At 50.7% G+C, this 15,184-nt stretch overlaps 1 protein-coding gene and 1 pseudogene across 3 annotated transcripts in view; both read left to right on the top strand.

The window, feature by feature from the left end:
- The window catches only part of DHRS3 (dehydrogenase/reductase 3), a 50,098-nt gene extending 35,949 nt beyond the window's left edge, over window positions 1-14,149 (top strand). For 2 of the 3 annotated variants that reach the window (XM_032758975.2, XM_032758976.2), the window contains exons 2-6: window positions 1,412-1,555; window positions 2,649-2,768; window positions 3,105-3,343; window positions 9,196-9,321; window positions 13,640-14,149. In XM_032758975.2, the coding sequence (XP_032614866.1) occupies window positions 1,412-1,555; window positions 2,649-2,768; window positions 3,105-3,343; window positions 9,196-9,321; window positions 13,640-13,724 (714 nt within the window). In that variant the 3' untranslated portion in view covers window positions 13,725-14,149. The remainder of the gene's footprint in view (window positions 1-1,411; window positions 1,556-2,648; window positions 2,769-3,104; window positions 3,344-9,195; window positions 9,322-13,639) is intronic. The other variant, XM_058444528.1, reaches the window with a different exon arrangement.
- On the top strand, window positions 11,993-12,093 carry LOC116814020 (U6atac minor spliceosomal RNA; annotated as a pseudogene).
- Window positions 14,150-15,184: the final 1,035 nt, after the last annotated feature.

Raw genomic sequence — 15,184 nt, 5'->3', positions numbered from 1 at the left:
CTGACCTCCGGGCGGTGTTCAGCCCCCTGCCTTTCTCCCTCTGTGCTGGTGAAGCTGGTTCTTAGTTAGGGCTCTTGGTCCCCCTGTCATCTGACTCCAGGCCCTTTTACCAACAGAGGCCTCACTGACCCCAGTGACACATCGTGGGGAGGTGCGTCCTCCTCCGTTAGGTCAAGGTTAAGAATTAGCCAGGCTTCTCTTCTGAGCCTTTTATGGGCTGGCCATTCATAAATTTGCCCAAACCCTCAGTGGTCCTGCCAAGGTCACCTCTGGCGTAATGAGTCCATGTTTATTACCTGCCAGGTGAGGCCATGCTTCCTTCTCAGTGGCAGCCTCGTCACTGCCCTTCCAGAATTTCCCTAGGGGAGTGACTGCAGCTAGATGGGAGGCTCAGCTTAGCTCCTGTGAACCTTGAGGCTGGAATGGACCCATCTATGCTACCAGCTGGTGTTAATAATCCTGACTCTGGCCAGGCGTGGTGGCCCACGCTTGTAATCCCAGCACTTTGGGAGGTCGAGGTGGGCGGATCACGAGGTCAGGAGATCGAGACCACAGTGAAACCCCATCTCTACTAAAAATACAAAAAATTAGCCGGGCGTGGTGGCGGGCGCCTGTAGTCCCAGCTACTCGGAGAGGCTGAGGCAGGAGAATGGCGTGAACCTGGGAGGCGGAGCTTGCAGTGAGCTGAGATTGCGCCACTGCACTCCAGCCTGGGCGACAGAGTAAGACTCCATCTCAAAAAATAAAAAATAAAAAAAATAAAAAAATCCTGGCTCTAGACCCAATTGGTGAAGCCAGCTGATTCCTAAAGGAGAGCATTCTGGAGCATTGTGCTAAAAGTAATATACAAGAAAAACTTGTAAATACACGTCAATTGATTGATCATAAGTGGGCTCAGAAACTACTGGTTCACCTAAGAGAAGATCATATCCCTTTAAAAAGTTCTATTGTTGGCTGGGGGCAGGTGCTCACACCTGTAATCCCGGCACTTGAGAGGCCGAGGTGGGAGGATTGCCTGAACCCAGGAGTTCAAGACCAGCCTGGGCAACGTAAGAATAACCCTACTCTACAAAATTTTTTTAAAAAAATTAGCTAGGTATGGTAGCATGCACCTGTGGTCCCAGCCACTCCAGAGGCTGAGGTGGGAGGATCTGTTGAGCCCAGGAGTTTGAGGCTGCAGTGAGCTATGATCGCACTACTGCGTTCTAGCCTGGCCAACAGAACAAGACCCTGCCTCAAAAAAAACCAAAGTCATATTATTAATCTATGTTGGATTCTTTATCTTTTGGTGGAACCAGGGAGGCCAGTCATTTCAAGACAAATCACTTTAAATCCTGAATTTCTGGTGGCAATTGTTGCATCACCGTGGCTTAATGACCATTTGTTCTGCGTTGTTATTCTCTTCTTCCAGATTGTTCTCTGGGGCCGGACTGAGAAATGCCTGAAAGAGACGACAGAGGAGATCCGGCAGATGGGCACTGAGTGCCATTACTTCATCTGCGATGTGGGCAACCGGGAGGAGGTGTACCAGACGGCCAAGGCTGTCCGGGAGAAGGTCCGTAGCCTGGGAGGGTCTGTTCCTAGCACAGCTGACCACAGGCTAATTCCGGGCAAAGAGAACATTCTCTTCCATGTGGCCTGGAAGAGAGCTCTGCTTATGGCAGAATGGCTTTGTCCGGGGCACCTTTGGGGACTCTCCCTTGAAGCTGGCCCTAGTTACATAGGCAGGGATTAGGGTTGATTACGTAACAGGCGTAATCGTCTGTTGTTCCCTTGGAAATGTAGACAGTGTGGGTTTCTCTCCAGGACCATTGGCCTCTGGGAAAATCCTTCTGACTCCAGTCATCTGTTTGGACTAAATATATCAGTGACCTCCAAGAGAGGGAAACCCACCCTGAGTGTCTGGCACATGGTAATGTTAACTGTTTTTATGTCACAGTAACCTCATTTATTATAAATATACTGTGTGCCAGGTAGAGTGTGTGCCATAAACTATTTCTCCTCCTCAGAACAGTCCTGATGTGGCATTAGCCCCATCTCACAAATCAAGACTGGTGCTCAGAGAGGCAGTTCTCTTCCCCAGGCCCCGTGGCTGCTGGTGGTGGGGCCAGGTGGCTGCTGGGCCTCTATGTATGCAGGATAACTGGAACTAGGCTGGCAGAAAGTGGCCTGTGGGAAGGAATATCTAAGAAAAACTTGTGGATAACACATCAATTGATTGATCATAAATGGACTCAGAAATTACTCTTTCACTTAGGAGTAAGCCATATCCCTTTTAAAAAGTATATTGGGCCAGGTGCGGGGGCTCACACCTGTAATCCCAGCATTTTGGGAGACCGAGGCGGGCGGGTCACTTGAGGTCAGAACAAGACTAGCCTGGCCAACACAGTGAAACCCTGTCTCTACTAAAAATATAAAAATTAGCCGGGCATGGTGGCAGGAGCCTGTAATCCTGGCTACTTGGGAGGCAGAGGCATGAGAATCGCTTGAACCCGGGAGGCGGAGGTGGCAGTGAGCCGAGATGGTGCCACTGCACTCCAGCCTGGACAAGATGGAGTGAGACTCCATCTCAGAAACAAACAAAAAACATATATTGTTGGCCCTGGACTGGCTGCCCTCATGGCCCCGTGGCTCCCTCTCGCCTGCAGGTGGGTGACATCACCATCCTGGTGAACAATGCCGCCGTGGTCCATGGGAAGAGCCTAATGGACAGTGACGATGATGCCCTCCTCAAGTCCCAACACATCAACACCCTGGGCCAGTTCTGGGTAAGGGCTATCCCGGGCCAGGGCCAGCCTTGGGCGTGCAGGGAGCCCAGGCAGGATGGAGGGGAGGGGATGCTTTGCCAGGGCTTGGGCTTAGGCCAGCAGGGATGTCCACGAACGAGGGGGCCAGACAAGACGAATGACCAGCTCCCGGACACATCAGACTTTGTGAAATACGCTCAGTGTCCTGGGGCAGGGAGCCCTGGGCCCTCTCCCTCACAGGAAGGCTCAGGCACTGGAGGATCATGTGTGTCCAGCGTGGGCTGTTCTCCCCCAAAGAAAGGTGGAGGGGTTGTCAGAACAGCGGCTGCTCCACCCTGACACCCCATCCGCCCTCAGACCACCAAGGCCTTCCTGCCGCGTATGCTGGAGCTGCAGAACGGCCACATCGTGTGCCTCAACTCCGTGCTGGCACTGTCTGCCATCCCCGGTGCCATTGACTACTGCACATCCAAAGCGTCAGCCTTCGCCTTCATGGAGAGCCTGACCCTGGGGCTGCTGGACTGTCCAGGAGTCAGCGCCACCACAGTGCTGCCCTTCCACACCAGCACCGAGATGTTCCAGGGCATGAGAGTCAGGTCAGTGAGCACGGGACCCACCTCGGGACCAGCCTTCTCACCCACCTCCCCAAGCCATTCAGTCAGCCAACTGCAGAAAGAGCTCTGATAAAAATCGGGCTAGGCACGGTGCCTCATACCTATAATCCTATCATTTTGGGAAGCCAAGGCAGGTGGATCACTTGTGTCCAGCAATCCAGTCTGAGACCAGCCTGGGCAGCATGGAGAAACCGTGTGTCTACAAAAAAAAAAAAAAAATAAAGATTAGCTAGGCATGGTGATGCACACCTGTATTCCCAGCTATTTGGGAGGCTGAGGTGGGAGGATCAATTGCTTGAGCCCAGGAAGTTGAGGCTGCAAGTGAGCTGTGATTGTGCGACTGCACTCCAGCCTGGGAGACAGAGTGAGACGCTGTCTCAAAACAAAAAGTCACCAAGGAGCCTCTACCCGCTGTTTGACGCTGTCTTACCTGGTTCTCGGTCTGCAAGGCAGTGATGCCACAACGGGGAGGGTCCTGCTGCTTGGTTCAGGGAGCTTGTATGAAACGACCAGAGCTACAGGCATGCAGTGGGATGTGCCCAAAGGTCAAATGAGGGAGATGCACCTCCACAGCATCGTGCGGGGCGAAGGGAGCTTGAGACATAGGGTGCGTTCTGCCTGGTTCCACCTGTGTGAAGTTCCAAAACAGGCAAAGCTGGGTTAGGGTGATGGAAAACAGACACGTGGCTTCCCCTGGAGGGCTGGGGTGTAACCTGGGAGGGAGGCCGAGGGAACTAGCAAGACTTTCGGAAATGTTCTCTCTTCTTGATCTTAGCAGTCATTAAATACGTGAAAGTTAATCAAACTGTCTGCTTAAGATTTATACCTTTTGTTATATGCAAATTATAGCTCAATTTATTTGTTTGTTTATTTATTTATTTATTTATTTATTGAGATGGAGTTTCGCTCTGTTGCCCAGGCTGGAGTGCAGTGGCGCGATCTCGGCTCACTGCAACCTCCACCTCCTGGGTTCAAGTGATTCTCCTGCCTCAGCCTCCCGAGTAGCTGGGATTACAGGCGTGCGCTCGCACCCAGCTAATTTTTGTATTTTTAATAGAGACGGGGTTTCACTATGTCAGCCAGGCTGATCTCAAACTCCCAACCTCAGGTGATCCACCCACCTCAGCCTCCCAAAGTGCAGGGATGACAGGTGGGAGCCACCGTGCCTGGCCATAGCTCAATTTAAAATAAGCAATAGGGAGGTCCCACCACTCTTCCTCCAAGCCAATTAAGTCAAGGGGAACGGGGACTACTGGTCTAGAGCTCATGCCACCTGGGGTGGTGACTCCCTCATAGCTGTGATGTACTCTGTGACATTGGGTCCTGTTAATTACTGCTCTGGCTGATCTGTAAGATGGGGTACGTGAATGTCTCCATCATAGGTTCTGCAGTGAGGACAAAGTGGAATCCGGCAGGGAACACCATATGTGGTACATATTAAGTGCCCAATAAATGGCGCTTTAATGATGTGCTGTCATGTAGGGGCATGACGTCATCGATGAATGAAAACTGGGAATTACTCAAATACAATTCTCCCTGGTTTTTTGCAATCCAGCATACAGTGCTTCACCTTCTGAATTATATATTTCAGCTGCTTCCAAAAATGAGGATGACATGGAAGGGTCATGAGGAGAATTCAGTGAGACAATTTAGTGTAGTGCATGCCACGTGGGAGTCACTCATTATGCCTTAGTTACTATTAATAGGGACAGTGCGGTGTTGATTGTCGAGAATCAAAAATACTGGGCTTGGTGGCTCATGACTGTAATCCCAGCACTTTGGGAGGCTGAGGCAGGAGGATGGCTTGAGCCCAGGAAATTAGAAATAATACATGTAACACATCTAGTGCAAAGCCCGAGGATCTGCTGCTTTTATTATTTTTACTAACAATAAACATCTTCATAAATGCATGTTATTAATTTTCCTAGCAGACCACCTGGTTTGCATGCAAATTGTCACCAATTCTGAATTTCGAGGAGTCTAGACTAATGGCTACTAATGCTTCCTGTTGGCTTTTTCCCCCCATGGGTTTTGGTTTGGTTTCTTTTCATCTGAGTATACAGAAGGGGCTCAATAAATGCGTACTGGACAGAAGTGCATCAGTGGCAGTCTGCAGTTTTGTTTTGTTTTCTTTAAGACGGAATCTTGCTCTGTCGCCCAGGCTGGAGTGCAGTGGCGCCATCTCAGCTCACTGTAAGCTCCGTCTCCCGGGTTCACACCATTCTCCTGCCTCAGCCTCCCAAGTAGCTGGGACTACAGGTGCTCACCACCATGCCCAGCTAATTTTTTTGTATTTTTAGTAGAGACAGGGTTTCACTGTGTTAGCCAGGTTGGTCTCAATCTCCTGACCTCGTGATCCGTCCACCTCGGCCTCCCAAAGTGCTGGGATTACAGGCGTGAGCCACCGCGCCCAGCCCTCAGTCTGCAGTTCTAACTGGGTGTCCTGAGCACAGGAGCAAGCAGGACATTGCAGACATCCAGTTTGTGTGTCTATTTCACCTTCTAGCATAGTTTCTTTTCTACCACTTTAAGAAGGAAATTCAAGGTTTTCCTGCCACATTTTTTCAGAGTGTGAACCCGAACTGTTTGGGGTCAAATCCCAGCTCTGTGTGACCTTGGCCAAGTTACTTGACTTTTCTCTGCTTCAGTTTCCTCACCTCTAAAAAGAGATTCATAATAATAGTATCCCCAGCTGGGCACAGTGGCTCACGCCTGTAATCCCAGTACTTTGGGAGGCCAAGGCGGGCAGGTCACCTGAGGTCAGGAGTTCAAGACCAGCCTGGCCAACATGGTGAAACCCTGTCTCTACTAAAAATACAAAAATTAGCCAGGCATGGTGGTGGGTGCCTGTAATTCCAGCTACTCAGGAGGCTGAGGCAGGAGGATTGCTTGAACCTGGGAGGTGGAGGTTGCAGTGAGCCGAGATTGCACCATTGCACTCCAGCCTGGGCAACAGAGCAAGACTCCATCTCAAAAATGAATAATAATAATAATAATAGTATCCCCTTTTCATGGGTTAGATGAGCTCCTGTGTGTGAGTCATCTGGCCACGCCTGGCAAGTAGCGAGCACTAGGTGAATATTAGCTACCTATGGTTGTGCAGGGGAGCCCCAAGCTCGGCCAGAAGAGTAGTACAAGGAAGATGGGTACCTAGCCAACTCCCATTTCCTGAAAGAATAAAAAATGGATAAAAGCATTGGTTTCCTCCTACAACCATGCTTAACAGCCTCCCAGGGTTAAATGGGTTAAATGTGAAGACATGTTTAGGACAAAATGGATGAGTTTCCCAGCAAGACTGGCCATGTCAGTGGATGTTATTGTTTATAAATTGATATTTATTAAGCCTCTTTTTAATTTTTTTCTTTTGAGACAAAGTCTTGCTCTGTCACCCAGGCTGGAGTGCAGTCGTGTGATCTTGGCTCACTGCAACCTCCGCCTCCCAGGTTCAAGCAATTCTCCTGTCTCAGCCTCCCGAGTAGCTGGGATTACAGGCACCTGCCTTCATGCCCGGCTAATTTTTGTATTTTTAGTAGAGACAGTGTTTTGCCATATTGCCCAGGCTGGTCTTGAACTCCTGGCCTCAAGTGATCCACCTGCCTCGGCCTCCCAAAGTGCTGGGGTTACAGGCATGAGCCACCATGCCCAGCCAATTGAGCGTCTTCGATGTTCCAGCCATAGAACCACCTGGAGCCACTAGACACTTTACAACTGCTGCTGCATTTGGCCTTCACAGCAACCCTGCAAGAGAGCTTTTATTCCCATTTTACAGATGAGGGAACTGAGGCTCAGAGAAGCAAAGTTACCTGCCCAAGTCCACACAGCTTGCAATTGGCTAGCTGAGCATGCTTCTTCCACGAATTTGCACTGCTTCCGTGGGAGTTAATAGCTGTGCCAGTTCCCCATGTCCCCATCCCACCCACCGTGGAGAGGAAGGAGAAAATCCTGTGCACAGACGTGCTTGAGGCCTCCTCTGTCAGCTTCCCTGGCAGGGGTCTTACCAAGAAGGATTTCCCTCAAGCCCATGGACTTTGGTCTGTCCATCCTGCCTTCCCTTTCCCAAGAGACAGGCCAGGCCACAGGTGGAAGCCAGAGACTCCAGACTGTCCACGACACCTGTAGGACTCCAGTATCAGTGAGCTGCCTCAACACGTTCATCTCTGTAGAACGGCCGAGGCTGGCCCCTCTTGACCACAGGGCTGTGGGCCTCAGAATCACCATCATGGCCAGGCATGGTAGCTGGGTTCACACCAGTAATCCCAGTGCTTTGGGAGGCTGAGGCAGGGGAATCACTTCAGCCCAAGAGTTGCCAACCTGGGCAACATGGCAAAACCCCATCTCTACAAAAAATATAAAAACTATCTGGGCATGGTGTGTGCACCTGGAGTCCCAGCTACTTGGGTGGCTGAGGCAGAAGGATTACTTGAGCCCAGGGAGGTCGAGGCTGCAGTGAGCTGTGATCACGTCACTGCGCTCCAGCCTGGGCAACAAAGTGAGACCCTGGACTCAAAAATAAAAAATAAAAAAAGAATCACCATCGTGATGACAAAGGAATTACAGGGCAGGGGGTAAGATCCATGTGCCCTCTGAGGCCAAGCCCCCGCTAGGAGTCCAAGGGCCGCCTATTACTCAGGAATGACATCAAACTTGGGTGATTCATCACCCTTAATCTTCCTGGTGCCAGAGCGGATCACAAGCTCTTTGTGGGATTGGGGTCAGAGCCAGCAACATGAGCCCTGCACCTATAGATCCAGGAAAGGCAGGAAGAGCAGCGAGCAAAGGTGATAGAGCATTGGCCTGGTTTGAATCCTTAGCGCCCTACTGACTCAATACAACCTCAGTTTCCTTATCTGTAAATCGGGAGAATAATTTGTACATGAGTCTGGCACTTAGGGAACATCATCATTGTTTGGGTCTAGGGTCAGATGCTTTTAAATAGTCATGAGAAGCCCCTGATGTTTGCTTATGCAATCATTCATTCATTCATTTTGAGATGGAAAGCACTGTGCAAATCTTTGAATCAATGAATCAATGAATGAGTTAGTGAACCAGCAAGCTGAGCCGAAGCCATCACTAGCCAAGCCCCTGCCTCCAAACAGAATGAGCAGGACACATTTGGGAAGCAGCAAGTCGTCAGTGTGTTCAGTCCTTCAAGTATTTATTGAGCACATACTATGTATCAGATGCTGTGCTAGATGCAGGGGAGCAGGACCGACCAGGCCTCCACCCTCATGGAACTCATAGCCCGATGGGGGAGATAGGCCACTGACAAGGAAACAACCCAAAAAGCAAGGCCTTCCTAGGTGGGGTGAACGTGGTCAAGGAAATTAGCAGGGGACGGGATCAGAGGTCGCTTTGGGTGGACTGGCCTGAGATGTCTCCCAAAGGAGGAGCTGGGAGGAGAGAGCCAGGCCATTGAGAGAGCTGGCACAAAGCCCTGACCCGAGCATGTGATGTGACAAGAACAGAAATGGGCCTGTCCTGAAGGAGCAGAGTGTAGGGAAAAGGACTCAGAAGGACAGCCAGGGCCCAGATCGCGCAGGGCCATGGAAAGGCCAAGCCCTAGGGCACTGGGAGCCCTTGGAGGGCTTGGGAGAATGGGTCCCCGGTGGGTGGGCTAGAAGTCCTTGACTCAAGAAGAGACCCCTGTGTGCCTGGAGGAGTGAGGGAATGTGGCACCTGGATGAGTGTGGGGTAGAGGGAGTATTCCAAGCAGGCCTCGAATCTCTCAGGCAGGAAAGGCCAAAGGGTGACCCAGACATATGAGCCTCATAGAGGCTTCCAGATAAGCACATGCCTCTCCAGGAGAAACCCACTGTGTCTCTTCCTGTGTTCAGGTTTCCCAACCTCTTTCCCCCACTGAAGCCAGAGACAGTGGCCCGGAGGACAGTGGAAGCTGTGCAGCTCAACCAGGCCCTCCTCCTCCTCCCATGGACGATGCATGCCCTCGTTATCTTGAAAAGGTATGGGCCTGGGAGAGAACACTCTGGGTCAGGGGAAAGTATGCATGTGATCGATTAGTCATGTCTGCTGCGGGCATGAACATGAGGAGTGCTGGCACATTTGCCGTTGATGTACTGTACTTACTGTGGGGCAGCAGTTCTCAAACTTGTTAGTCACAGGGCCCCTTAGAGTTTTAAAAAGTATGGAGGAACCCAAAGAGCTTTTGTTAACGTGAGTTGTAGCTATCGCTATTTACTATATTAGAAATTAAAAGCCAGGGCCAGGCGCGGTGGCTCACGCCTGTAATCTTAGCACTTTGGGAGGCCGAGGCAGGTGGATCACAAGGTCAGGAGATTGAGACTATCCTGGCTAAAATGGCGAAACCCTGTCTCTACTGAAAATACAAAAAGAAATTAGCTGGGTGTGGTGGTGGGCACCTGTAGTCCCAGCTACTCGGGAGGCTGAGGCAGGAGAATGGTGTGAACCCAGGAGGTGGAGCCTGCAGTGAGCTGAGATAGCACCACTGCACTCCAGCCTGGGCAACTGAGCAAGACTCTGTCTCAAAAAAAAAAGAAGAAAGAAATTAAAAGCCAGAAAAATGTTATAAGATATATACATTTGTTTATAATCTTTATTCATTTATAAATAGCTATAACAAACCCATTACATTAATATAAATATATTTTTATGACAACTAGTTATGTATTCTAAAACAAAATAAACGTAGTCAGGAGTGGCATTGTTTTACATTTTTGCAAATCTCTTTGTTTGGCGTAATTGAAGACAATGGGATTCTTATATGTGCATCTGATTTCAATTTGTTGTGATATCTCGTGTCACATAGCCTCTGGAAAATTCTACCATTCACTGAGAGAATGAAAGTGAAAAAACAAATAACATCTTACTATTATTACCGAAACAATTTGGCCAGGCACGGTGGCTCATGCCTGTAATCCCAGCACTTTTGGAGGCCACGGTGGGTGGATCACCTGAGGTTGGGAGTTCAAGACCAGCCTGACCAACATGGAGAAACCCTGTCTGTACTAAAAATACAAAAAAAAATTAGCCGGGTGTGGTGGCGTGTGCCTGTAATCCCAGCTACCTGGCAGGCTGAGGCAGGAAAATCACCTGAACCCAGGAGGCAGAGGTTGAGGTAAGCCGAGATCGTGCCACCGCACTCCAGCCTGGGCAACAAGAACGAAACTCCATCTCAAAAACAAAAAAACAAAACAACAATTTGACCTCACAGACCCCTGAAGCGATCTTGGGTACCCCAAAGGTTCCTGGACCTCACTTTGAGAACCGCTGTTCTAGAGCCTATTGGACATAGCCCCTGCCCTCAGGAAGTTTACTGTTAGAGGGAACACAGGGTTCTTGATGCCAAGGGCTCAGAATTCACAGAAGCGTCTTAGTACCAGTCAGGTGGGATGTAGCGGGGCAGACCACTTTGGGGAGGCAGGCTTTATAAAGGAGAGACTCCTCCTCCAGAATTTGCCTGGCATCCTATTCCCCTAGAACTTTCCAGGCTTTGTGCAGCAAACCCTTCCCATCCCAGTCCCACACTCAGTTTTCTTGGGCCTCTTAGTACAGCAGGAGATCTTTGTCCCTGGAGCCACAAGTGACCATGGGCTCTTGGCTCCCCTGAGGCTCTGGCCCCTGCCTGACTGAGCCCCTCTGACCTGGAAGTCTTTTTCAGGAAGGTAAGTCCCCAAGTGCCAGGCTGGCCCCTGCTCTCATGCGACATGCACTCCCAGGAAAGCCAACTTCTGCCCTGGCTGCTGGGACGTGGTGAGCCCCAGCTGAGGGGCTGCCCCAAAACATGCAGGGCGCAGAAAACTCGAAACCGAGGGGCAAGCCTGATCAGCCCTCTCTTCCCCAAACTCAAAGCCCTTTCAGAGGCACAGGGAAGGGGGCACCCAGGGGCATCTAGGCCACACCTCGGCCTCCCTCAGTCCATCCTGATCTCGGGTCTGAGATGCTCCTCGGCCGTCTCTAGGAGCCCCTAGTTGATCAGGGGCTCAGGTCTTCACTGAGGTCAGGCTGCCACCCTCCACCTCAGGGGAGCTTCTTAGAAGCCTTCCAGAGCTTTCTAGAGAAAAGTTGGTCTAGAACCCCTCAGCGCTCTCCACAGTAAGCCCTCAGCCTTCATTTTCCAACTTTCCCCACAACTACTTTTGAAGAGGAAGCAGGAGCCACCCCCCTCCGCATTCTCTGAACTGCATCCCTCCTCACCTTCCCCAGGAGAAAGCAAGGCTCAACTCTAATACCACCACCCCCAGAAAGCCTTCCAGATTGCTCCAGCTGGAAGTGAACCTTTTTCATCTTGTACTTAGAGTGGGCCAGGACCCTTCAGTTTGAGTCACCAAACAGCCTGAGGGCCCTCTCTGTGCTGGGCCCATGTGAAGGCCTGGGGATCAGAGATGAAATACCCACCACGAAGGCCCCCACAGGCTTGACAAGTAAACGGGTGGGAACTATACCAGGGCTTGCTGGGGAAGCGCCGGAGTTCCAGCTGTACAAGGAGAAGCCTGAGGGTGAGCCCAGGACACTTCCCCGGAGGATGTGACGCCCAAATCGAACCTGATTCCTCAGATCCACACGGTCATCTTTGTGGAATCAGGGGCAGTTGGGATCAATGGATCTATGAGCTGCCTGTGGGCGCCAAGATGCTAAGAGCTTGGTTTTGAAAGTGGGTTGTATGAAGGGAGAGAAGGTCAGCACTCCCCTCGACAAGGAGCACACACAGGTTAAGCCATTGTCACCTACTTAGTGGCATCTAACCATCATTTGTTTTTAATGGGTACAAAAAATAGACCGAATAAACAAGTCTTTGATAGCACAGTAGGGTGACTATAGTTAATAATAATTTAATTGTACGTTTAAAAATAACTAAAAGAGCCAGGCACAGTGGCTCACACCTATAATCCCAGCACTTTGGAAAGCCGAGGCGGGCAGATCACCTGAGGTCAGGAGTTCAAGACCAGCCTGGCCAACATGGCGAAAACCCATCTCTACTAAAAATACAGAAATTAGATGGGCGTGCTGGCACATGCCTGTAATCCCAGCTACTCGGGAGGCTGAGGCAGGAAAATTGCTTGAACCCAGGAAGCAGAGGTTGCAGTGACCCCAGATCGTGCCACTGCACTCCAGCCTGGGCAACAGAGTGAGACTCTGTCTCAAAAAATAATAATAAACGTAAAAATAAATAAAAAAAACTAAAAGTGTATACTTGGATTGTTTGTAACACAACAGATAAATGCTTGAGGTGATGGATACCCCATTTACGCTGATGTGATTATTATACATTTGCATGCCTGTATCAAAGAATTTCATGTACCCCATAAATATATATACCTACTATGTACCCACAAAAATTAAAAATAAAAAAAGAGCTCTGTTTCAGGATCTAGGAAAAAGATAAAAATTTTAAATTAAAAAAAAAGTTTGCTCTGACCACTCGCTCTCTGCCTTTTTAAAATATATATTTTAAAAAGAGTGTGTGTGTGTGTGTGTGTGTGAGAGAGAGAGAGACGGAGAGACAGAGTTTTACTCTTGTCACCCAGGCTGGAGTGCAATGGCGCGATCTCGGCCCACTGCAACCTCCGCCTCCCAGGTCATGCAATTCTTCTGCCTCAGTCTCCCGAGTAGCTGGGATTACAGGTGCTCGCCACCACGCCCAGCTAATTTTTGTATTTTTAGTAGAGACAGGGTTTTGCCATGTTGGCTAGGCTGTTCTCGAACTCCTGAGGTGATCCACCCACCTTGGCCTCCCAAAATGCTGTGATTACAGTCACGAGCCACCACACCCAGCCTGAAAAGAATTTTTGAGACAGGGTCTGGCTCTGCCATCCAGGCTGGAATGCAGCGGTACAATCTCAGCTCACTTCAACCTCCGCCTCTTGGGTTCAAGCCATCCTCCCACCTCAGCCTCCCCAGTAGCTACGACTATAGGCACATGCCACCATGCCCAGCTAATTTTTGTATATTTTTGTAGAGACAGGGTTTCACCTTGTTGCCCAGGCTGGTCTTGAATTCCTGGGCTCAAGCGATCCGCTCACCTCGGCCTCCCAAAGTACTTGGATTATAGGCATGAGCCACTGCACCCAGCCTCCCCCTGCCTTTTTAACAGCTGCTTATCCACTTACTTGAAAGCTCTTCCCCTGGGGAGGGTGGGGGTTTGGGGAGAAACTGGTGTGTGGCTTGGAGGGGTGGGGAGCACTTTCAGGAACCAGCCCTCCGCTGCCCCGTCTCACATGGCCACCAGCGACCCAGCCCCTGGATCCTGCCCCGCTGACCATCGCTGACCATCACTATCTTCTTTTCTTCCTCCCGCTCCAGCATACTTCCACAGGCTGCACTCGAGGAGATCCACAAATTCTCAGGAACCTACACCTGCATGAACACTTTCAAAGGGCGGACATAGAGACAGGATGAAGACATGCTTGAGGAGTCACGGAGTTTGGGGGCCACAGCACCTGGGCACACACCCGAGCGCCTGTCCATTGGCATGCTTCTGCTGGGTGAGCAGGACAGCTCCTGTACCCAGTGAAGAATCTGGCTGCCCCTGGGCCAGTCCCAGGACCTTTGCACAGGACTGATGAGTGTAACTGACCCCCACAGGGAGGCAGGAAACCAGCCGGAAGCCACCTTGACACTTTTGTACATTTCCAGTTCTGTAGAGTTTATTGTCAATTGCTTCTCAAGTCTAGCCAGCCTCAGCAGTGTGCATAGACCATTTCCAGAAGGGTCTGTCCCCAGATGCTCTGCCTCCCGTTCCAAAACCCACTCATCCTCAGCTTGCGCAAACTGGTTGAACGGCAGGAATGAGAAATAAAGAGAGATGGCTTTTGTGAGTTCCTTTGTTCAAATCTTCGGTGGGCAGTTGGGAGGGAGCCAGTCCCAACCACAAAACTCCATCCTTTGAGAGAGAACTGGTCTGTTCAAGGTCCCCAACTGCCAAGGGTGGAGAGAAGGGGGCCGAAATCAGGAGAGAAAGTGGAGCCAGGCCTAGGGGCAGAGAGAGGTGCCGGGTTCCTTGCCGGCTCCACCAGGCCCCTCCCAGCAGCCATGGGTTGAGGCCGCTTTGTCTCCTTGGTGTGACCTTTATGAACCAGTCTGCAGACAGCTGGCCACAGCTAGAGATGCCCTCTGTCCTGCCATGGCACCACCAGCCTCCAGGCCACCAACTCAGGAGAGCAAAACCAGTGTTTATGGAGCACCCACTGTCTACCTAGGGTGTGTGTGGTGCAGAGAGGGGAATGTTGCTGAGAAGACCACCAGTACAAGAAGCCAATAATCTGGTTAGGAAAGGATCACAAGTCACCGGAAATACAGTGACAACTCCTCACCATAAGGCCAGTGCCGAGGGGTGCTACAGACCGAGTCCCATTTGATCACAGGGGCAGGGGGAGGTCTGGAGTGGCAGAAGAGATTGGCCCAGGTTCCATCAATGGGACAAAGTCACGGCCAAAATGACCTAGTAGAGATGCCCCCTGCTTCCTCCGGGGCGCACGCTCCCTGCTGCCACAAGCTTAATAAACCTCACCTTGGGTAGCGGGGAAGAGAGTGGGCCATGTCATTTCATACCAAGTAGGCTCCATTCATACAGCTCTTGCAGATGGGTGCCAGGGTGGCAGGAGGGGAGCAGGCAAGGTCCCCGGGAGGTGAAGGAGGTCACAGCCCTCTGACCCAACCCAGGAGCTTCCCCAAGAGTCACATAAAGTCTTAACCTACACGCAAACCTCAGGCTGAAACCTCCCAGTTTAGAGAATATTAGACATGGCTCAGGTGATCATCAGTCTGGTCTATGTGCAGAAATGACAAGTCATGATTATAGCCGTGCTTTTTTTTTCTTTTTTCTTTTTTCAACATGGGAACTTGCTC

Source organism: Hylobates moloch, unplaced genomic scaffold, assembly GCF_009828535.3.
Source record: "Hylobates moloch isolate HMO894 unplaced genomic scaffold, HMol_V3 SCAFFOLD_9, whole genome shotgun sequence".
Classification (NCBI taxonomy): domain Eukaryota; kingdom Metazoa; phylum Chordata; class Mammalia; order Primates; family Hylobatidae; genus Hylobates; species Hylobates moloch.
The sequence above is the reverse complement of the archived record's forward strand: the minus strand, read 5'-3'. Positions and strand labels throughout refer to the sequence as shown.